General features: G+C 39.5%; 1 protein-coding gene across 1 annotated transcript in view; it reads left to right on the forward strand.

The window, feature by feature from the left end:
- Nucleotides 1-17,798, forward strand: part of KIFAP3 (kinesin associated protein 3) — a 151,416-nt gene extending 133,618 nt beyond the window's left edge. Inside the window, exons 18-20 of the mRNA XM_089663321.1 lie at nucleotides 2,612-2,801; nucleotides 8,711-8,810; nucleotides 16,358-17,798. Coding sequence (XP_089519447.1) covers nucleotides 2,612-2,801; nucleotides 8,711-8,810; nucleotides 16,358-16,466 — 399 coding nt within the window. The 3' untranslated portion in view covers nucleotides 16,467-17,798. The remainder of the gene's footprint in view (nucleotides 1-2,611; nucleotides 2,802-8,710; nucleotides 8,811-16,357) is intronic.
- Nucleotides 17,799-24,397: the final 6,599 nt, after the last annotated feature.

The raw sequence follows: 24,397 nt of genomic DNA on the forward strand, positions 1-24,397 counted from the left end.
TGTAAGGGTCTTCTTGAAGGTGACAGCACATGTCAGGAGGTTAGATACTCTATTTGTGCTGCCAGAGAGGCTTAGGAAGGGGCAGGAGGCATCCAAGGTGATTATTTCTCATTGGAACCGCCAATTGATCATTCAAGCCAATGGTTTGAAAGGTAAAGTCTCACCCTTTCTGGTGAAGGCACACTCCACCTGGAGTGTGGGTGCATCTTGGGTAATCCACCATCAGGCATCAGTGGCTCAGGTTTGCTAGGTCGCTACATGGTCTTCGGTTCACACATTCATAAGGTTCTATTAGATGGATGTCGGAGCCGCAGAGGTTTCTGTCTTTGACTGCAGTTTTTTACGGATGGCTGAGTAGGTCCTGAAGGATTATTGACAGTGGCTATCATGGTGTCACCATCCCCTCAAATTTCCTATTGCTTTGGGACATCTCAGATAGTCATGAATAGCCTGCTCTGTGTCCCGTGATGTACAATAAAGAAAATTGGATTTTTTTCTGTATACAGTCAGGTCCATAAATATTGGGACATTGACACAATTCTAACATTTTGAAATGAAACAAACAAAATGTGCTTTAACTGCAGACTGTCAGCTTTAATTTGAGGGTATTTACATCCAAATCAGGTGAACGGTGTAGGGATTACAAGTTTGCATATGTGCCTCCCACTTGTTAAGGGACCAAAAGTAATGGGACAATTGGCTTCTCAGCTGTTCCATGGCCAGGTGTGCGTTATTCCCTCATTATCCCAATTACAATGAGCAGATAAAAGGTCCAGAGTTCATTTCAAGTGTGCTATTTGCATTTGGAATCTGTTGCTGTCAACTCTCAAGATGAGATACAAAGAGCTGTCACTATCAGTGAAGCAAGCCATTATTAGGCTGAAAAAACAAAACAAACCCATCAAAGAGATAGCAAAAACATTAGCCGTGGCCAAACCAACTGTTTGGAACATTCTTAAAAAGGAGGAACGCACTGGTGAGCTCAGCAACACCAAAAGACCCGGAAGACCACGGAAAACAACTGTGGTGGATGACCGAAGAATTCTTTCCCTGGTGAAGAAAAGACCCTTCACAACAGTTGGCCAAATCAAGAACACTCTCCAGGAGGTAGGTGTATGTGTGTCAAAGTCAACAATCAAGAGAAGACTTCACCAGAGTGAATACAGAGGGTTCACCACAAGATATAAACCATTGGTGAGCCTCAAAAACAGGAAGGCCAGATTAGAGTTTGCCAAACGACATTTAAAAAAGCCTTCACAGTTCTGGAACAACATCCCTTGGACAGATGAGACCAAGATCAACTTGTACCAGAGTGATGGGAAGAGAAGAGTATGGAGAAAGAAAGGAACTGCTCATGATCCTAAGCATACCACCTCATCAGTGAAGCATGGTGGTGGTAGTGTCATGGCGTGGGCATGTATGGCTGCCAATGGAACTGGTTCTCTTGTATTTATTGATGATGTGACTGCTGACAAAAGCAGCAGGATGAATTCTGAAGTGTTTCGGGCATTATCTGCTCATATTCAGCCAAATGCTTCAGAACTCATTGGACGCCGCTTCACAGTGCAGATGGACAATGACCCAAAGCATACTGCAAAAGCAACCAAAGAGTTTTTTAAGGGAAAGAAGTGGAATGTTATGCAGTGGCTAAGTCAATCACCTGACCTGAATCCGATTGAGCATGCATTTCACTTGCTGAAGACAAAACTGAAGGGAAAATGCCCCAAGAACAAGCAGGAACTGAAGACAGTTGCAGTAGAGGCCTGGCAGAGCATCACCAGGGATGAAACCCAGCGTCTGGTGATGTCTATGCATCCCAGACTTCAGGCTGTAATTGACTGCAAAGGATTTGCAACCAAGTATTAAAAAGTGAAAGTTTTATTTATGATTATTATTCTGTCCCATTACTTTTGGTCCCTTAACAAGTGGGAGGCACATATGCAAACTGTTGTAATTCCTACACCGTTCACCTGATTTGGATGTAAATACCCTCAAATTAAAGCTGACAGTCTGCATTTAAAGCACATCTTGTTCTTTTTATTTCAAATCCATTGTGGTGGTGTATAGAGCCAATGTTAGAATTGTGTCAATGTCCCAATATTTATGGACCTGACTGTACTTACTGTAAAATCCATTTCTTGGAGTACATCACGAGACCGAGAGGTCCTGCCCCTCTTTCTGGAATTTTAATTGCTTGCTATAAAAACTGAAGTACTTCCTGTATAGGAGGGGATTTATAGAAGAGGATTTCCTCTCTGATTGGTCGGCCAGTGTGCATTCACCTATAGGTGGCATATAACCCACATAGTCATGAATAGCCTGCTCTGTGTCCCGTGATGTACTCCAAGAAATGGATTTTACAGGTAAGTATGTTGAAAAAATCCAAATTTTGCTCTGGCATGATGTTTCTGCCAGAACTATATATTTGCTGTTAAATTGACTTGTTCCTGCTTTCCATATTCCTTATAAACTGTTTGAAAGATGCACCATCAGGCACTTTCCATACTTATTAGGTCTTCATTCCTTAGCACTGGTCTTCTACAGCTCAGTTTCCAACTTTAGGCATTCATGTAATTCTTTTAAACATTTATAATGATTTAATTCTCTTTAGGAATATGATGAAGAATGGGCAAAAAAGATACAGAGTGAGAAGTTCCGCTGGCACAATTCTCAGTGGCTTGAAATGGTGGAGAGTCGCCAAATGGATGAAAATGAGCAATATTTATATGGTGATGAGCCTATTGAACCATTTATCCATGAAGGTGACATTCTAGAGAGACCTGATTTATACTATAGTGCAGGTAAATACAATATGCATTTAAGAGTAATAACGAATGAATGTGGCATATTTATTTAAGACATAGTTTTAATAATATGACATTGAAAATGTTATTTGCCTTTGTTGTCTCATATGGAGTTTGTCATTGCTTAAACCTTTTTGAAATTGGTAAAAATGCAGCAAATTAAATTAGAGTGATCTTTTTAAATATCATAGTTTTTATTACATTTTCAAAGAAAAATTATTTCCACAATCTTTCACAAAATGTCTTTAGATACAATTCACACTTCTTATAACCAGTATACAACAATCATAAACCAACACCAAGCCGATGCGCTGATCTCTATAACACTCCAGATAGCTCAATCAATGATCTTTTGCATGAATCCTATGAATAGTTAAAGTTCAGATATACACCTGCAGATGCAGCTCTCTCAGATTCCTCCGGGTGACTGGAACACCATGTAAAGTATGTATGTGTGTTAAGTTTTTTTGAAACAACACCTTAAAAATCATCATACTCACATTTACAATGTGTACACAGGCTTGTACAAACAGTGGGGTGGATTTACTAAAACTGGAGAGTGAAAAATGTGGTGCAGCTCTGCATAGAAACCAAACGGCTTTGAGATTTTTTTATCAAGGCTTAACTGAACAAGCAGAGTTTAGAAGCTGATTGGCTACCTGGCACAGCTGCACCAGATTTTGCACTCTCCAGATTTAGTAAATCAACCCCAATGCCTCTCTTGGGTTTGCTCTCCCAGTGGATGGAACAAATCCTCGAGCGCATGCTATCAGGATACAGCCCGCTAACAGGAAGATTCGTGCAAGCCACCAAAGCTTCCACCATTGGCAGGCTGAGCCGGACCCACCGTGCATTCGCCTGGCTATACACAAAGCTGGCAATGCTAGCAGAGCGGGAAAACTGCATGCGCAGTTGGTCCTACTCAACCTGTGAGTGGTGGAGGCTGTAGGCTACATGTTAGCAGGCTGTATCCTGATGGTGGGTGCTCGAGGACTTGTTCCATCCACTGAGAGAGGAAACCCAAGAGAGGCATGATTTGTACAAACCTGTGTACACATCGTAATTGTGAGTGCAATGATTTTTAAAGTTGTTGTTTTAATAAAAACTTAATACCCTAGGGAGATTGTGGTCTCTTCTTTGTTTTTGTTTATACCCAGTATGAACCGTTATTCTCTTAACAGATAATGTCTCTATCAAATTTTCATATCGGCTTAAAGCTTCTATTATCCAGAGTATCTTTCCATGTGAAAGGTATCTCCAACTTTCCCTCACACAAAAGAAAAAGAAGAGCAATCTTTATACTTTGTTTTTTGATTAGTAACAGAAAGTATTAAAGCCATTTTGATTAGTGTGGCCAAACAGCTACACTGTCTGCATTGATAGCCACATCCACCCTCTCTTTAAATACCTTCCTCCTGCCCGAAGACCAGCATGTAAGATGTTACTCTCAAAACATACATTTACATCAATTAAAATGTTTGTTTTCAATTAATATGTGAGCATAGTATGCAGAATTAGCTTCAGTTTGTAGTTCTGGAATACATTCTATTCCACAGTACATTTTGGGTATCTGGGCCAAACAATAGCAGCTGAAAGCTTTATCCCTCCTCCTGTCCATCATAGGTCTATCCAGCAAATCACAGGAGAATGTTGAATGGATGGCAATCTTTACTAGACAAAGTGTGCCTATTGTGGACTCCCCTAGGTAGTGAGATAGTTTTGTTGTGAGACACACAGTGACTGCCAGAGTTTGTTTGGTATACTACAAACACCAGCATTTATGCTGTTATATATTCTGCCACACGTGCAACTTGTTTAACTTAAAGTGTTGCTAAACCCAGGACCCTGCATTCACTATATCTGGTCTCCCACAGTACATAGAACATGGAAGTGCAATTAGTTTAGTAAATATAAAGTGCTAAATACTTTTTCTCATCAGAAGTTAGAGCAGTCTTGTGGCTTCTACCTATGTCCAGCCCAGCACTAGCTAAAGCTTGTAGGAGGAGTTTTCTTTCTGCTCTAGGAGGATGGAAATCCCCTGACCTCTGTCTGGACAGTGCTGATTGGCCCTGTGCTGATCACATGCGCTCTCCCAAGAAAAAAATAAACCCTTTAGCAATGTACACCAAACTGCCTATGGTTCAGTCTAGAGATAAGTGGTGTTTGCTTGAAAAAGCAGAGGAACAGAGAAGTCAGGATCAAACAGCCTTTTCACACAATGCAGAGGATTAACCCTTAGGTACCACAGTGAGTATAACAAGCATGCTTTACTGCATATATAGGCTGATTTTACTGTTCTGGGTTTAGTAACACTTTAAAAGATCCCTTGTCATTACTGTTATGTTTTTTTCCTAGTGTGATAGAATTACTTTTTTTTGTTTCTAGACACATTGAGTTTCCTAGTCAAAGTGCTTATTAGTTTAGTTGCTAAACCTTGCACTTACAGTGCAGTGGTCACGGGTTAAATCTCCAGGGCAGCCATTTTTATTATTTTATCTGCTTCCCCGTCGCCCTATAGCAGAACTACTGCTACTACGGCAGGGATGCCCAAAATCACCCGCGCTGTCATTGGCGGCTACAAATGTCGGTCACCGGGTCTCGGACGGAGATTCCCCATCGGCACTCAGCAATCACCGAGGAACAGTGACAGGGGAGCGACCTGTGTGTAAACAGCACAGGTCTCTCTGCTGCCAGCAGTAACCTGTTGCTGTGTACTTCTCTGCACAGCAGAGAAATACACAGCAGCATGTTTCCCTAGTAAAACACACACAGCACATGATGTAAAACACAGCACACAGTTAACCCTTTGTCAGCGGCCATTAGTCCATTCCCACCCAGTGTCCGAATGCTCACCGCAGTCCCACTATAAGTCGTTGATCGCCGCTATTACTAGTATATTAACAAAAAAATTCCAGTATATATACCGCCATTTGTAGACGCTATAACTTTCATGTAAACCAATTAATTTACATGTATTGGGTTTTTTTTTTTAGCAAAGACATGTAACAGAATACATTTTGGCCTAAATTTATGAAGAAATTTTATTTTGAAAATTTTTTTTATTGGATATGTTTTATATTAAAAAGTCAAAAATATTGTTTACAAAATTGTAAGTCTTTTTTTTGTTTATAGCGCAAACAATGAAAACACAGAGACGGTCAAATACCGCTGAAAGAAATCTCTATTTGTGGGGAAAAAAGGGCATAAATTTCATTTGAGTAACGCAGCTCCATATCACAAAAAATGGCCTCTTCAGGAAGGAGGGTAAATCCTCGGGAGGGCAAGTGGTTATAGAAGTGCATACTCAAGAGTATGTGACAGAAATTAGTTCACAAGTGATTGTCAGTATATCTTTTTTTAAAAATACTGATATTGTCAAATTAAAATGTATTTTATATGGAAGTAGGCAAAAACAGACAGGCTGGGTGGCTATGAGTGTACTATACTTGGCCAAGCCACTGTTTCCTCAAACTGTTTCCCACCTCTACTCTGAATTATGCAAAACCAGCAATATTTACAGGGGTGTGGAAATTTTGGAAAAAACTACTTGTCCAGGGACTAAATCGGTGTCCCAATCTACTTGTCCCTCATGACAATCTACTTGTCCTGATAAAAAAACATAAATTTTAACCAAACACGTATTTAAATCTGCTTTAAGTAATGTCTGGGGCTTTTAAATTCAAAAGGGGCTCTATGGCAACTTAAACGTTTAATATTTTTAACATTGCGCTGTTTATCTCCTACTCCTCCTCCCCTCCCTGCCTCTCTCTAGCACCACACCCGGGGACTAGCAGGGAGGAGAGAGACTTTGCAGTGTAATGAGCACCGATTGGGTGCTCGTCAGGAAAGGGAAGTGTCGGCCGTATCCTTTATCCATTTCACTGCCAGAGCTGTTTTTGCGTTTTTTTGCACACGTTTAAAAAATCGTTTAAGGCCTGAAAACGACACAAAATCCCAACATGATATATTTTCTGAAATCAGAGATCCTAGAGAATAAAATAGCGGTATTTCCAATGTTTTATGTCGCACGATATTATGACAAAGGTCTAGGAAACACATGATTTCAGTACAAAATACACTTAAGTTAAATTTAGGGCACAAAAAGCAATAAATTATCCAATTTTTTTAAACTATATAAAAGACGTGGTTGCATCTAGTAAATAGATATCCAACATGTCAAACCTTAAATTTGCGTGCACTTGTGAAACGCAACAAACTTTAGTACCCTATATTTTCTATTTTAAAGCCCCTTATAGGTCATCAGTTTAGCGTTATGGAGGAGGTCTCGTGCTAGAATGATTGCTTTCATTCTGGCGTGAGCAGCGATATGTAACGTGTGTATCGCAATCAACGTTTTCATGTGTAGGAGCCCCAGCGCGTGCTTTTATGTTTGTGCATACATATGTGGGGTGGGGGCCTTGAAAAATAGGGGGTTATATGCTTGGGTATAACTTCCTTTTTTTTTTCTTCTTTTTTTTCCTTACTTTTTTTTACCACATAGGGGACAAAAAGTCTGGTGACAGGTTCTTTTTTGAGACATCCAGGGACCCTGGATATCTCCCCTGTGCTCCCCTGAATGTAATGCAGTGCACATTGCACCACATTACATTCTTTCCCGGCCTCAATGACCGGGAATCTGTCAAACAGGGACCCGGAAGTGACGTCACATCACTTCCGGGTGAGGACAAGAAGGGGAAGGAAGCTGATGTGTCCGCTCTCCTCCCTCCCCTATACCACATCCCACCGACACCCACTGAATCAGTCCCAGGCCCGCAGAGGGGCAAGCGATGCCTGGGACATATAGTGGCCAGGGGGAAGAGGCTGGCACTGTGGGCTGTGTTGAAGCAATCAGGCGGCAGCGCTGGCACCCGAATGCTTCCACCTGACAGGTGAGCCCTGCTGCTTGCCTGCAGCAGGGCTAAAGGCAAAAAAAAACCTACCTGCCCGTCGCCTGGAATTGCATTTCCTGGGCGTCGAGCGATATGAATTGCACATCCCTGTATTATCCAACCAAACAGATTGATGCATTATTTGCAAAGAGGAAATCTAGGACAGGGCATTTACTCCTGTAATTTGCTTAATGCAGAACATGGGCAGAGTGGAAATAGAGGAATGTTGGCTGCGGATCAACAACAGTGGCAAAGAATGTTACAGGCAAATATTTGTATGATTGTAGAAATAATTAACGACTTTTTTTTACATTTGTGTTAAAAAGGATGCCGTGCCTGCAATGAGAGAAATATTGTAGCATAAAAATAAGAATACATTAAATAAGAAGAATAAATCCATGACAATATATGGGTGACGAAACCATGATTTCATGGCTTTATATATTATTATCTATATAATAAAGCTATATTGCTTTGCATTCTTGATAATGACAGCCATACTTTTAGCATGTTATGCATTACCATTTCCGAGAACATGGCGACCTTCTGGAGTATGAGTTAAAACCTAAATATTCATTCAGTCTTCATATTTCAAATTTTTTTTAGATTTTCTGTAGCAGTTTACCATGCATCAGTTTAAATTTGTTCCCTTTTTGCATCATTCTTTATTCTTTTTTTGTATTTTTAAAATGAATAACTATAGCTGAATGATTTCTGTAGTGAAAAGTTTTGTTAGTGATTCTCCTTTTAACTATTACAATTATCTTTTATCAGATACCATTATTCTTTGCATTTAGTTTTAGTCTTTTTGTATATTTATTAGAGAACATGTTTTCCCTTTATCAACATTCACTCATTATTGTGTAATTATCACATGTGCCTGTTCGGTGGTATTTTGTGGTCATAGATTAAACCTAACTTTAAAAATGTTGTTGAAAGAGCTGTGAAAATCTTGTTTAAGTAAAAAAGTTAATTTTATGAGGCTAAATTTTATTTCTGTTCTGCTTTCTTTCCTAGAAGGACTAATGCAGCCTGAAGGTGCAGTGAGCCCAGACTTTTTCAATGATTATCAGCTGCAAAATGGAGACCTTGTTGGTCAGCATTCATTTAGTGCTGGGTTAGTATCTCAGTATACGTTTTGTTGCATTCTCTGTATCTCTGTCTTGAGCTACTGTAAGTATATCCTAGTATCCAAAGCAAGCTTTTGTTTGCAAAACCATTGTCTAATGCACAAATATTTACAGCAGCTTGGTTGGAAATGTTCTGCTCATTACTTTACCCTGTGATCAGAGCACAAATAGGTCATGAACATTTACACCTCTTTTTTCATGCACAATGTTGGTAAAAAAAAATATTATTAACATATGGTAAATTCCTTCAAGTGAATGTATGGTGGATTTGTACAGACTTTGTTTAATATTGTGGTCAGCAATAAAAAAAATAAAAATTGCAGTATTCTATCTTGATAAGATTAAGTAATATTATAAGTTGAGGCTTTAAGAACTATAATGTTTTTTCTAAAGACCAGAGTGGTTTACATATCTGAGAGATGGATTGTTGGGAAGTATAGGATACCCAATTTTAAAAGGAAGATCTCACAAAGTGAAACTAAATGATTTGTATTATATACTTATATACACCTAGCCAACTAAATATTGACATTGATTTGAATAGTTTTTATTATTAATAGGTATAAATATTAGATCTTATTGGATAAATTGTTTATGTAGGTAATTTCAGTAGGAATACACGGAGATGTAAATAGCAGATTAGGTATGGAAAGAGTTTGGCATTATGTTGATACATCAGTATTAAAGAACAAATGAATAAATGTGCAATTTATTTGTACCAAAAGTGCAAAAAAAAACATCAGGTGAATAAATGTCCAACATATTTGTGCAAAAAGTTCAAATAACTGATTAAAGGCCAAGTTCACTTTTTTTCCCCCTCTAAATTTAAGCTTCCGTATCTACAGGGGAGCTGGAATAAAGAGAAAAAATTTGTAGAAATAAAAAAAGCTTTCTATTTATCCTATAGAGCCCTTACCTCAGTGTTGGTGCTTGTTGTATAAAAAAAACATCGCCAATACTTCCTGTACAGACCTTAGGACGTGACACAGGAAATAGTTGACAACTGACCTCATTAACACATTAACACACACCCTGCAGGACTATCTACCCTCCTACTCCAGGACACCACTATCTCACCCACCTCCTCAGGTGCATGTTTTGTCAATGCAACCAGTGATCACTTTTCTCACTAAATACACAGGCATTGATTTTGTTTTCTACCTTAACTGTCAGTTTGCATAGATCGTTCATTTGGCAGAGTTATCTGAGCAATCAGATAACAGCCTATTTGGATAGAGCTGTAGTAGTGAAAGCAGAATAACTATGTCCTGGGTTCTGTAAAGCTCACCATACCCTATACAATCTGATGGTACAATCTCCTTTTTGTGTATTTGTTTACACCAGAACAAGGCTCCATACAAATCTGTGTGTGCCGGAACGCAATGCAAACTGCACAGTAAAGGTGTACTTTGCAATGTGTTTCTGAAATGCAAGGCGAACACACCAAAAATCATGGTAAAAGAAAGCATCACACTCCACTGTAAAAAAATTATTCTAGAGCTTCTTTGGGGTGATTGTTGTATGTAGGCCAGCCCATTCAAGTGAATGGGCTGCCCTATGCACAACAAGCGAAAACACTCCAAAACGCCCCCACATCTGTTATGCAAAGATGTGAATGGGGCATGACAGTTGAGTGTCTCCATTCATTTCCTCTTATGTACTTCTATAAAGCTGGATATACACTATGCAATCTGATTGTACAATCTCTGTTCTCTCTCTACAATCTAAGCATTGATAGTGTGATCTCTGTAACGTACAGTTGTGATGAGATAGTGATAACTTCAACCTCAGTTGGATACCACAGTCAGTGACTCAATCGATAAGACATCTTGTAGATCTTGTGAAGTTTATTCCATAAACTGAGAGAATCTTACAACAATGAACATTCGATAGGTCAAAAGATCATAATATTTCCTGCTCCATGACATGAGGCTAGAGCTGCAATGCATTTCTGGGAAAGGGGGAGGGCTATCTATACAGCATTAACTAAAACAAAGGAAAGGGAGGAGCAGAAACAAAATATAGAAACACTTAAAGGCATATGGCAGTCAATATGACAGTCATGTGAAACATGACAATCTCTGTACACTTTCCTTTAGATTTACCAGAACTATGGAATAGGAGGACACCCCTAAATATCAAATCACTCTGTATCCAATCAGGCAGGCCCTTGCACTACTTAATTGATGGTAGATCTAAAGGAGATTTTACAATCAGATTGTATAGTGTATGGTGAGCTTTAAAAAAAACCCAAGACATACTTCTCCTGTTTTTAATACTACAGTTCTATCTACATAGGCTGTTATCTGATCACTTAGCTCCTGCACACTCTGCCAAATGAACATTCTATGCAAAATGAGAGTTAAGATAGCAAAAAAAAAAAAAGATACCTGTGTGTTTAGTGAGAATGGTGATCACTGATTGTATTTAAAAACATTCACCTGAGGAGGTGGGTGGAAGCAATCTCCTGGAATAGGAGGGTAGATGATGGATGTGTGCTAATGAGGTCAGCTGCTGAAGTACTCAGCTGAAGAACTACTTCCTGTGTCATGTCCTATGGTCTGTCCAGGAAGTAATGGAGACGTTTTTTTGTTTTTGTTTTTTTTTTTATACAACAAGCACAGAGGTAAGGATTGTGTAGGATAAATAGAAAGCTTTTTTATTTCTGCAAAAGAAGTACATTAATGCTATATTGGTACCTAGGGAAGCTGGAATTTAGAAAAAGAAAAAAGGTGAACTTATCCTTTAATAGTACCTCCAAAACCTTTGTGAAAGCCACCAACTTTTCTCCCCACATCGACAGTAAGGCTAAGTTCACACTAGCTTTGTTAGCAGGCGTTAGACAGGCGTTTGAGAAGTGTTTTTAATGCTCCTCAAACACCTATGAAAATTCTACATATGGCAGCACACAGTGCTGTTCACACTGAAACGTTAGCGTCATGGCAAAATTGACACCTCATGTCCAGTCAGGAAGAGTTGAAGCCTCCCATTCAAGTCTATGGTGATGCTCCTCAAATGCCTGGCAAGCGTTTGCGGAGCGTTAATACCATCAAACTTCAATATAGGCATTTGTGGTGTGGTTTTAACGTTTGGCAAATGCCTATAAAACTCCTCAGATATGCACAGAGGGCATTATACAGGCATTTGGGAAGCATTTTTTATGCTCCTCAAATGCTCCCTAAACGTCTGTCAAACGCTAAAGGGGCGCTTGGCAAGAGGTAGAAATTTAAATGCTGGCTTGCTGAGGGTTTGGCACCTCTTTAACCCTGCATATGCTTTGCTTACTTGACTTACTTGACCCCAGATCACAAGAAGTCAACCACGCTATGCAAATAATACCATCCACTTATTACATTGTAATTTTACTGTCTAAGGCAGGGGTGGGCAAACTTTTTGACTTGAGGGCCGCAATGGGTTCATATATTGGACCCGGGGGCCGGACCAAGAGTAGATGAATGATGTGTATGTGTCATCCATAGTAAGTATAGTAATATTCCCCCATAGTAAGCATAGTAATTAATCCCCCATATAGTAATTCATCCCCCATAGTAATTCATCCCCCATATAGTAATTCATCCCCCCTATAGTAATTCATCCCCCATAGTAATTCATCCCCCATATAGTAATTCATCCCCCATATAGTAATTCATCCCCCATATAGTAATTCATCCCCCATATAGTAATTCATCCCCCCTATAGTAATTCATCCCCCATAGTAATTCATCCCCCATATAGTAATTCATCCCCCATATAGTAATTCATCCCCCATATAGTAATTCATCCCCCATATAGTAATTCATCCCCCATAGTAATTCATCCCTCATATAGTAATTCATCCCTCATATAGTAATTCATCCCCCATAGTAATTCATCCCCCATATAGTAATTCATCCCCCATAGTAATTCATCCCCCATATAGTAATTCATCCCCCATAGTAATTCATCCCCCATATAGTAATTCATCCCCCATAGTAATTCACCCCCCATAGTAATTCATCCCCCATATAGTAATTAATCCCCCATAGTAATTCATCCCCCATAGTAATTCATCCCCCATATAGTAATTCATCCCCCATAGTAATTCATCCCCCATATAGTAATTCATCCCCCCTATAGTAATTCATCCCCCATAGTAATTCATCCCCCATATAGTAATTCATCCCCCATATAGTAATTCATCCCCCATAGTAATTCATCCCCCATATAGTAATTCATCCCCCATATAGTAATTCATCCCCCATATAGTAATTCATCCCCCATATAGTAATTCATCCCTCATATAGTAATTCATCCCTCATATAGTAATTCATCCCCCATAGTAATTCACCCCCCATAGTAATTCATCCCCCATATAGTAATTAATCCCCCATAGTAATTCATCCCCCATATAGTAATTCATCCCCCATATAGTAATTCATCCCCCATAGTAATTCATCCCCCATAGTAATTCATCCCCCATATTAATTCATCCCCCATATAGTAATTCATCCCCCATAGTAATTCATCCCCCATATAGTAATTCATCCCCCATATTAATTCATCCCCCATATAGTAATTCATTCCCCATATTAATTCATCCCCCATATTAAGTCCCCAAGTCCCCCCTGTGTCAATTCACTTACCTTTGCTCCGCGCGTTCCTCTCGCCGTGTTCCCGCGCCGTTCCGGTGTAGCATGAAAATCTGTCTCCTATGAGGATCTGTCCCCCTCGACGTATCTGCGCATGTGCCAGTTTCAGGCATTAGCAGCCGATTGGCGATCTCCGGCACATGCGCAGATACGTCGAGGGGGACAGATCCTCATAGGAGACAGATTTTCATGCTACACCGGTCTTCAGGGCGGACTGTGAGAGGAGCCTAGCTCCGCGGGCCAGATTAAAAGGTCCGCCGGGCCGTAAATGGCCCGCGGGCCGTAGTTTGCCCATTGCTGGTCTAAGGTCTAGTTGCCAAATGATCTTCATCATTTTATTTCTTGTGATACTAAATATGTGATATACAGACTTCTGTGCTGTATAATACATGGAGAGAGTCACAAGAACAATGGGCAAGTGTATAGGGTAATAAATATATAATATGAAATGTTATTGTTTCTTCTAAAGACTGAAGTAGTTTGTAGTTATGGGAATAGATAAAAGCCATAAAACATCCCATTTGCAGTTTGCGAGAATCCATGTGGGGGACATAGCAAGCATGTGGAAGAAGATGCTCTGGTCACTTGAGACCAAATTTGAACTTTTTGGCCTAAAAGCAAAACGCTATGTGTGGCACAAAAGTAACACTGCACATCACCCTGAACACACCATCCCTACCATGAATCATGGTGGTAGCATCATGTTGTGGGGATACTTTTCTTCAGCAGGGACAGGGAAGCTGGTCAGAGTTGATGGGAAGATGGATGCAGCCAAATACAGGGCAATCTTAGAAGAAAACCTGTTAGAGTCAGCAAAAGACTTGAGACTGGAGCGGAGGTTCACCTTCCAACATGACAACGACCCTAAACACACAGCCAGAGCTACAATGGAATGGTTTAAACAAAGGGCCAGTTTACTGTCCTTCACGATTTAGTGAGGCCAAACTGTGGCCAGTGTGAGTAGAAAATGTCTCGGCATTAGTTAGAGTAAACACTGCCCCATCTTTGGTTTTAACAGGAGGAATAATTCCCCATTGTTGGTTTTATCAGGAGGAATAGTGCCCCATGGTTGGTATCAATGGGAGGAATAGTGCCTCATTGACGATGTCAGTGGGAGGAGTAGTGCCCCATCATTGGTCTTAGCTGGAGGAATAGTGCCTCATTGATGGTGTTAGTGGGAGGAATAGTGCCCCAATAATAGTGTCAGCGGGAAGAATAGTGTCCCAAGGGATGGATAGAGTCAAGCAAAGGGCCACATCTGGCCCCTGGGCCATAGTTTGGAGACTACTGGTTTAGATCAAATCATATTCATGTCTTATAATGGCCAGTCAAAGTCCAGACCTAAATCCAATTGAGAATCTGTGGCAAGACTTGAAAATTGCTGTTCACAGACGCTCTCCATCCAATCTGACAGAGCTTGAGCTATTTTGCAAAGAAGAATGGGCAAAAGTTCACTCTCTAGGTGTGCAAAGCTGGTAGAGACATACCCAAAAAGACTTGCAGCAAAAGGTGGTTCTACAAAGTATTGACTCAAGGGGGCTGAATACAAATGCACGCCACACTCTTCAAATATTTATTTGTAAAAAATTTGGAAAACCATTTATAATTTTCCTTCTACTTCACAATTATGTGCCACTTTGTGCTGGTCTATCAAATAGAATATCAAGAAAATGCATTTATGTTTTTGGTTGTAACATGACAAAATGTGGAAAATTTAAAGGGGTATGAATACTTTTTCAAGCACACTGTGTGTATGTGTGTATAATATATATATATACAGTATCTCACAGAAGTGAGTACGCCTCTCACATTTTGTAAATATTTTATATCTTTTCATGTGACAACACTGAAGAAATGACACTTTGCTACAATGTAAAGTAGTGAGTGTACAGCTTGTATAACAGTGTAAATTTGCTGTCCCCTCAAAATTACTCAACACACAGCCATTAATGTCTAAACCGCTGGCAACAAAAGTGAGTACACCCTAAGTGAAAATGTCCAAATTGGGCCCAAAGTGTCAATATTTTGTGTGGCCACCATTATTTTCCAGCACTGCCTTAACCCTCTTAGGCATGTGAGGGGTGTACTCACTTCTGTGAGATAGAGAGTGTGTGTGTATATTTATATATATTGTATGTGTATATATATTTACAATGTGGGAGTGTTTTATCATGGACAATATGTTGATGTATGTAATATTAGTAGGCAATTTATAGATATGCAATTTAGTAGCAGGTTAGGTATGAAAAGCAAATACATAGTAAATTGTATTATGTGAGAAGAGGGTATATACTAATATATACAGGCACCTTTTTTTATGTCTTGAGAAAGTCGTAGAGGTGATAAAACACTGGAACAGTGTTGAAAGTGGTGCTGCATTACCGAACACTGCTAAGCTGCTGGAACAGCCCTTGTTTTTCAGTTTACCAAGCATGTTTTAGCACTTCCTAGGTTTCTTCTTAAAATGATACAATTGATTTTCTTTTTACATTTTAAAATGTGAGCTGTAAGAGATCAATATATTATTTTAAAAACTGTGAATAAGTATTTACTTTCTTGGAAGTTTCCAAATCCTATTATCATTGGATATTGATTCACAGTAAATAAATTTTTTTTACACTAATTTAAGTGTAGGTCTAGCCAAATCTTACATTTGAACAGTTGGAAAGGGTTAGAATCCCTGTCATGTGTTTTTCCCTGCTTTTCAGAGCTCTGACACATGTCCCAGAGGCCTCTGCATAATAGTGCTGGAGTTTGGACCAGAAATAGCTTGTCATGAACCACTCCCACTCATCTAATCAGCTTCTTTTAATTCAGTGATTAAATGGACTGAAACAAGATGTGCAAAACATTATCTCACAACAAAAAAGTTTAGTAATGTGTTGTATGTTTCTGTTTTCTTGTAGACTTGGTGTTGATAATTTTGGACAACCGACTGGTATACCTGGACGGCCTACAACAGCATATGGCTACCGTCCTGATGAGCCCTATTACTATGGACTTGGAGCACGATAGTGATTGGCGCTGAAATTTAAGCTACTGTTAATAACTAAGCCTAGGAGTAAAGCATGCCATTATCTTAACTCTTTGTTATGATTACATAAGTTTGTTTGTAATATACAGTTTGGTGATTCACTTCTATGAGGTTAGTTAAGTTAAGCTTCGTTTTTGCCAACTAGTATAACATACATCTTGAGATCAAACAAGAGGAACAGACATAGCTTGACAGACACATCCTAGGAAAAATGTAATTAATAACTTATCCTGAAGTTTAGTTTATTCAATATTTATTGTTATATTAATATTATTATTTTATAAGGGGCCTGAATTATTTCAACATATTGGGGTTGATTTAATGAAACTGGAGAGTGCAAAATCTGGTGTAGCTGTGCATGGTGGCCAAAGAGCTTTTAACTTCAGCTTGTTCAATTAAGCTTTGACAAACAAAAATGGAAGCTGATTAGTTTCTATGGAAAGCAGCATCAGATTATATTAACCACATTAAATCAACCCCATTGTATTTATTAACAAACAGAATGGTAATGCTAAAAGAACACCAGTTGTGACAGAAAGTGCACTTTTCCGTTTTGGTGTCTGCTTTGCTATTAGCTATAGATGACACTTTTTCTTACAATAACTACTGGTAGTTTGCTAGGATACTTCTTATTATCTTTATGACCTTCTGAGGTCCTCCGTTTACTGCATGAATAGGTCCCCATCTACTATGTGAATAACATAGGCTATGACAACACTTATATATTTATTGGCTTCTGTAATGCTGTAAACCAGGGGTCTCCATACTTTAAGAAAAGGGCCAGTTTACTGTCCTTCATGGTTTAGGGGGGCTGGACTGTAGCCAGTGGGAGTAGAAAATGCCCCAGCATCAGTACTCCATCATTGGTTTTAAAAAGGTGGAATAGTGCCCCATTGTTGATATCCATGGGAAGAATAGTGCTCTATTGTTTATCAATGAGCACAATAGTGCCCCACTGATGGTGTCAGTAGGGGGAATGGTGCTCCATCATTGGTGTCAGTTGGTGGAATAGTGCCCCAAGGACCAGATAAAGGTAAGCAAATGACCATATCCGGCCCCCGGGCCACAGTTTGGAGACCACTGCTGTAAACAAATACCAGTAGCAAGAGGTAGTGTGTGGAACTGACCCTTTCATAACAAGTAGAGGAAGGAAAGGAAAGTTTGTTTGTCTACCATAATATAATCTGAAAACTGTACTTTTTTTTTTATTCTAATGCATTCTTAACTGTTTAGTCAGTGTGTTATTTGATTATTATCCCAAGTATATTGTGTATAACAGTATGTTCTTTGTGTAAAATAAACATTTACTACTAGTTGTGATTTTATGTCTGCTAATAACTATATGACACATTCTACTGCCAATGTGAAAAAGGCCTGGCATTAAAGGGCAACCCTAGTTTCTTTATAAATAATACCAGGATCATATATAACACCTGACACATGAATCCTAGCTGATAGATCGCTAATTTACAAGGTATAGGCAGCACCTGAGTGAAGCTGCTGGTATGTGAGATGACAGTCTTCTCTCATAGAAAAACTAAATTAGAAATTTTCACACTAAACTGTAAAAAATAATCTGCACTTATACATTACCTATGGACCTAAAAGCCTCAAGTGCTATCTGTTAGGATGGACAATTCCAGTCATTTCTTCATTCTCCTTTTTGTTACATCTGGCTCACAAATATGGAAAGCCACAGCACAATTCTGTACTTGAAAATGTAACCTTTTCAAATGGCCACAGTTACTGCAGCTTTACCAAGCCATCCAATATAAACTGCTGCGTGAGTGATAAGATCAGAGTACTAGAGTGATAAAGTGAACTGGTCCTCATCTCATGGAACATTGTCCTGCCCATGTGCTGCTCCAGTAAATAGAGATGGGTGTGGACAAGTGCAGACCAGATTACACTTAGCAGGAAAGCAGGCCGGTTTAAGGGTTTTACCAAAAACTGCAACTGAATTCAATTTAACACAATTTCCCTTAATCTGAGTTGTATATTCACTGCAGCTATTTTCTAGACATTTTGTCACGTGTTGTGGGCGAGTTTACTTCTTGAAGAATGTGTTGTCTGCGTTGCTTTCTCTGTGCTTTTGGTCAACAATAAGATCTAAACGTCCAAGGTACGTTTTGTAGAAGATGTCTAGTTCTGAAAATTCAGTGTATCTGTATGTATGGAGTCTGTAGATTAATAAAAAAGGGGATTTAGACTGTAGCCACTTTAGCTCTCATGTCAGTATAGCCCAGGGGTGGGCAAACTTTTTGACTTGAGGGCCGCAATGGGTTCATATATTGGACCCGGGGGCCGGACCAAGAGTAGATGAATGATGTGTATGTGTCATCTATAGTAATATTCCCCCATAGTAAGCATAGTAATTCATCCCCCATAGTAATTCATCCCCCATAGTAATTAATCCCCCATATAGTAATTCATCCCCCATAGTAATTCATCCCCCATAGTAATTAATCCCCCATATAGTAATTCATCCCCCATAATAATTCATCCCCCATAGTAATTCATCCCCCATATAGTAATTCATCCCCCATAGTAATTCATCCCCCATATACTAATTCATCCCCCCTATAGTAATTCATCCCCCATAGTAATTAATCCCCCATATAGTAATTCATCCCCCATAGTAATTCATCCCCCATAATAATTCATCCCCCATATAGTAATTCATCCCCCATAGTAATTCATCCCCCATATAGTAATTCATCCCCCCTATAGTAATTCATCCCCCTATAGTAATTCAATTTACTTACCTTTGCTCCGCGCGTTCCTCTCGCCGTGTTCCCGCTTCGTTCCGGTGTAGCATGAAAATCTGTCTCCTATGAGGATCTGTCCCCCTCGACGTATCTGCGCATGTGCCAGTTTCAGGCATTAGCAGCCGATCGGCGATCTCCGGCACATGCGCAGATACGTCGAGGGGGACAGATCCTCACAGGAGACAGATTTTCATGCTGCACCGGTCTTCAGGGCGGACTGTGAGAGGAGCCTAGCGGGAGCCTAGCTCCGCGGGCCGGATTAAAAGGTCCACCGGGCCGTAGTTTGCCCATTGCTGGTATAGCCTATACTTAGGTACCAGAGCAATATTTATATTTCTGCTATTGACCTGTTTATTCAATAATAACTTTTTCATTGCTTGAAATAACAAAGTTTTAGGACAAACCAGGCTTTCTTTTGGTGATAATGTCTTGCTCAAATGTTTTTATGCAGTTCATTAACAAAAAGTTACAAAGCTAAAAAAAGTACACTTTTTTCGACTTTTTTTTTAATTGTTTATTTCACCAAACAGACAAAATTAAACATTCAGTCTTGCATATCAGAATGCAAAGTGATTACAGAAAGTAAGAACAATAACAAATATCGATGGGTATGAGTAACTGCTTTCAGAGGAAAACATTTTTTTTACTTTTAATGTGATACATTTATTCCATAACATCTCCTGTTTAACCACTTGCCTGCAGGGCACTTATACCCCCTTCCTGCCCAGGCCAATTTTCATCTTTCAGCTCTGTCACACTTTGAATGACAATTGCGCGGTCATGCAACACTGTACCCATTTATAAACTAAAGTTCAACAAGAGTACAGAAAGATGTAGTAATACAGAAATAAACTCATGAAAAAAGGGGGGCTGCGTTTTTTCACATTTGTGTTTTTAGAGGTTTTTAGTAAAAAAGAAAGTCCAAAAACGCTGGTTTGCCGTGACTTACCGCATTTTACCACGTTTTTCAGCGTTACAGCTTTTTACAGCTAAAAAACTCCTCTAGAAACCCACTAGTTCTGGGTTTTTCTTCCAGCCAAAAAACGTCCCTGCCAAAAAACATTGATTACAGTCTGTATCTGCAAGGACACATAGGATAACATGCTGGGGAGTTTACTGGCTGTAGAAAAAACTGTCAAAAGCCAAAAACAGCCGCTGTAAAAATGTCCAGTGTGCATGAGGACTTACGTGGCACTAAACGAATAACAAAATTTAAAAAAAATTAAAAGGAAAGGTTAAATATTCAAGTGTTTCCATGGAAACATTTAAAATCATATTTCCATTTCCACATTGAATTTCAAGCATTTCTAGCCCACTCCTATTAATCTGAACAAACGTTAAAGAGGTTTTAAAGTGTGGGTTTCAGTAAAAAAAAAAAATATATATATACTCGGGTGGATGCAGCATCATTTCAATGTCAGTGAATGGCTTTCTGCTCTGCCCCTCCATTGCTCACTGGAGCTCTGGGCTGTGAAGGGGATGGGAGCAGATGGCTCAGTCTCTCCGTCCCTGATTGAGAGACTAAGCCAGCTGCCAGGCCGGGCATCTAGGTGGTTTCTGACATTTGGGGCACTATTCCACCACTTGTGCCCCTCCTTCTCTAAACACTTACCTTACTCTATCTGCAGAAGCACTGCTCCATTCTTGACATTATATGACAGCAGATGACTGGAACAGATTAAATACAAAGGTATTGTTACTTTATTTTTCTTTATCTCAAGTCTAAACGGTGTTTATAAACATTGCTCATGTGTCAAACACAAAGCCTGCAGGCTGAATCCGATGTGGCCCTCACACCTCACCGACAGCACCCCCCTTCCCCTTGTCTCAGCAGCATATAGGACAGAATTCTTCTGCCAGATCCTGTGCTTCTCCGTGCAGCCATGGAGAGGCTGGTATCTGCCTCCTCTCTGTCTCAGCAACCGGCAGCAAAGAGGAGAACTCCTGCACCTCTCTGTGCAGCTGCAGCACCCCCTCGTCTTTGCCTGTCTTGGGCTTCGATTTCAGCAAGTGTAGTGGACTCTTGACATCTGCTTATACTGATTATGAGAATACAATTCTATGCCAGTTGGAAAGGAGCATTGCACACCGTTGGTATCATCCACAAGAAATGTTATTGGAGACTGATCAGACAGAACACCATGGCAAAACCATGTTCTGTCCGAGTAGTCTCCAATAAACTTTCTTGTGGATGATAAAAGCAGTGTGCTACCCTCCTTTCCAGACTTGCATCATCTGCTACAGGAGGGCTCCATGCCAGTCTGCACTTTCTTTTACAGCTTAAGTTTCAAGTTATTAGTAAAACCAGTAATAATCAAATGCAGAGGCAATTATTTTAATATGATATAAAGTAGACACATTTAAAATGCAGTGAGAGCGGTGGGTAGTGGTAGCTAGGGAGGATAGGTTGTGCTACACACATCCTGTGTACTCCTATGAAGTTTTTTTTAGTGTATATTGGCACTCCTAATGTCCACAACTGGTTGCAGTCTGCACCTATAGACAAGCCAAAGCCTAGGGTAACTGGAAGTGATTCACTCCTCCGTGGGTGCCCCTACGGTTTAAGTTACATAATTAGGCCCCTTCCACATGACTGTTCTGAGCCAGTGCACCTGTCAATTTTTTAGGCACACCTGATCGGAAAATCCTTTCATTCCTATGGACCAGCGGATATAAATCAACTTATATCCATTTACTCCTGCTTACCTCCGATTCAGTTTGCTGTACACAAACAGATAAGAATCCATCCTTTTCCGTGTAGGTGGCTTGATCAAAGGCAGTCCATTTACACCCGCCTGCCCATAGAGCAGAGCGGACTGTGTCCGTGTCCTTTGTGCATAAACTGAGCGTACATGGACCTGTCATCCGCACACTCTGCTCTATCTAGTTCAACTAATATATGAAAATTATGTAAAAATTATAAATACATAAATTGAAAATCTCCATATACAGAACCCTAGACCCACAGTTGATCCAGTGGAAGGCAAAAAAAAGCATGGTCCAATTTTCTCCACCAAGGAAAAGAATACTTTTGGATCCCTTAAAACAGCCAGGCATTCCCTGCATCAAAAATCTCTAGTATTATGATTAGAGATGAGCGAATTATTCAAAAATTCGATTCGGCTGATTCGCCGAATTTGCGGAATAAATTCGATTCGATGTGAATTTATTCGCTGCGAATTTAACTTAAAATTAAAAGGGTTTCTAGGCTTCAGAGAGCCTTTATATTAGTGCAGAACACTGTACCTTTAATTTAAATGCCCTTGGAGTCTGCTGGGGAAGAGAAATAATACTGTCAGTCAGTATGACATGCAGATGAGTGCCGTCGATCTTAGAATCACCGCACACTTCACTCATTTGGGCAGTCACGGGGCACGACGAAGAAGAAGATGATGAAGAAGAAGATGATGAAGAAGAAGGATAAGAAGAAGAAGAAGGATAAGAAGAAGAAGAAGGATAAGAAGAAGAAGAAGGATAAGAAGAAGAAGAAGGATAAGAAGAAGAAGGATAAGAAGAAGAAGAAGATGAGGATGAAGAAGAAGAAGATGAGGATGAAGAAGAAGAAGGATAAGAAGAAGATGAGGATGAAGAAGAAGAAGATGAGGATGAAGAAGAAGAAGAAGGATAAGAAGAAGATGAGGAGGATGAGGATGAAGAAGAAGAAGGATAAGAAGAAGATGAGGAGGATGAAGAAGAAGAAGGATAAGAAGAAGATGAGGAGGATGAAGAAGAAGAAGGATAAGAAGAAGATGAGGATGAAGAAGATGAGGATGAAGAAGAAGGAGAAGAAGAAGAAGAAGAACAGGATGAGGATGAAGAAGAAGGATAAGAAGATGAGGATGAAGAAGAAGAAGAAGGATAAGAAGAAGATGAGGATGAAGAAGATGAGGATGAGGATGAAGAAGAAGAAGAAGGATAAGAAGAAGAAGAAGGATAAGAAGAAGAAGAAGAAGGATAAGAAGAAGAAGAAGGATAAGAAGAAGAAGAAGAAGGATAAGAAGAAGAAGATGAGGATGAGGAAGAAGAAGGATAAGAAGAAGAAGAAGGATAAGAAGAAGAAGAAGAAGGATAAGTAGAAGAAGAAGAAGGATAAGAAGAAGAAGAAGGATAAGAAGAAGAAGAAGAAGGATAAGAAGAAGAAGAAGAAGGATAAGAAGAAGAAGGATAAGAAGAAGAAGAAGAAGAAGAAGGATAAGAAGAAGAAGGATAAGAAGAAGAAGAAGAAGAAGAGGATGAAGAAGGATAAGAAGAAGAAGAGGATGAAGATGAGGATGAAGAAGAAGATGAGGATGAAGAAGATGAGGATGAAGAAGAAGAAGAAGGATAAGAAGAAGAAGAAGATGAGGAAGAAGAAGAAGAAGATGAGGAAGTAGAAGAAGGATAAGAAGAAGAAGAAGATGAGGATGAAGAAGAAGAAGATGAGGATGAGGATGAAGAAGGATAAGAAGAAGAAGAGGATGAGGATGAAGAAGAAGAAGATGAGGATGAAGAAGATGAGGATGAAGAAGAAGGATAAGAAGAAGAAGGAGAAGAAGAAGAAGATGAGGAAGAAGAAGAAGATGAGGAAGATGAGGATGAGGAAGAAGATGAGGATGAGGATGAAGAAGAAGATGAGGATGAAGAAGAAGAAGAAGGATAAGAAGAAGAAGATGAGGATGAGGATGAAGAAGACGAAGAAGAAGGATAAGAAGAGGAAGAAGATGAGGATGAGGATGAAGAAGAAGAAGGATAAGAAGAAGAAGATGAGGATGAAGAAGATGAGGATGAAGAAGATGAGGATGAAGAAGAAGAAGATGAGGATGAAGAAGAAGAAGGAGATGAGGATGAAGAAGAAGGATAAGAAGAAGAAGAAGAAGGATAAGGAGAAGAAGGAGGAAAGAAGAAGAAGGATAAGGAAGAAGAAGAAGAAGAAGAAGAAGAAAAAGGATAAGAAGAAGAAGAAGGATAAGGAGAAGAAGAAGAAGAAAAAGGATAAGAAGAAGAAGAAGGATAAGAAGAAGTAGAAGGATAAGAAGGATAAGGATAAGAAGGATAAGAAGAAGAAGAGATGAAGAGGAATAAGAAGAAGAAGAAGATGAGGAAGATGAGAGAAGAAGAAGGAATAAGAAGAAGAAGATGAGGATGAAGAAGAGGATGAGGATGAA

This window comes from Staurois parvus, unplaced genomic scaffold (assembly GCF_062004578.1).
Source record: "Staurois parvus isolate SC_StPar_1 unplaced genomic scaffold, SC_StPar_1.0 ptg001660l, whole genome shotgun sequence".
Classification (NCBI taxonomy): domain Eukaryota; kingdom Metazoa; phylum Chordata; class Amphibia; order Anura; family Ranidae; genus Staurois; species Staurois parvus.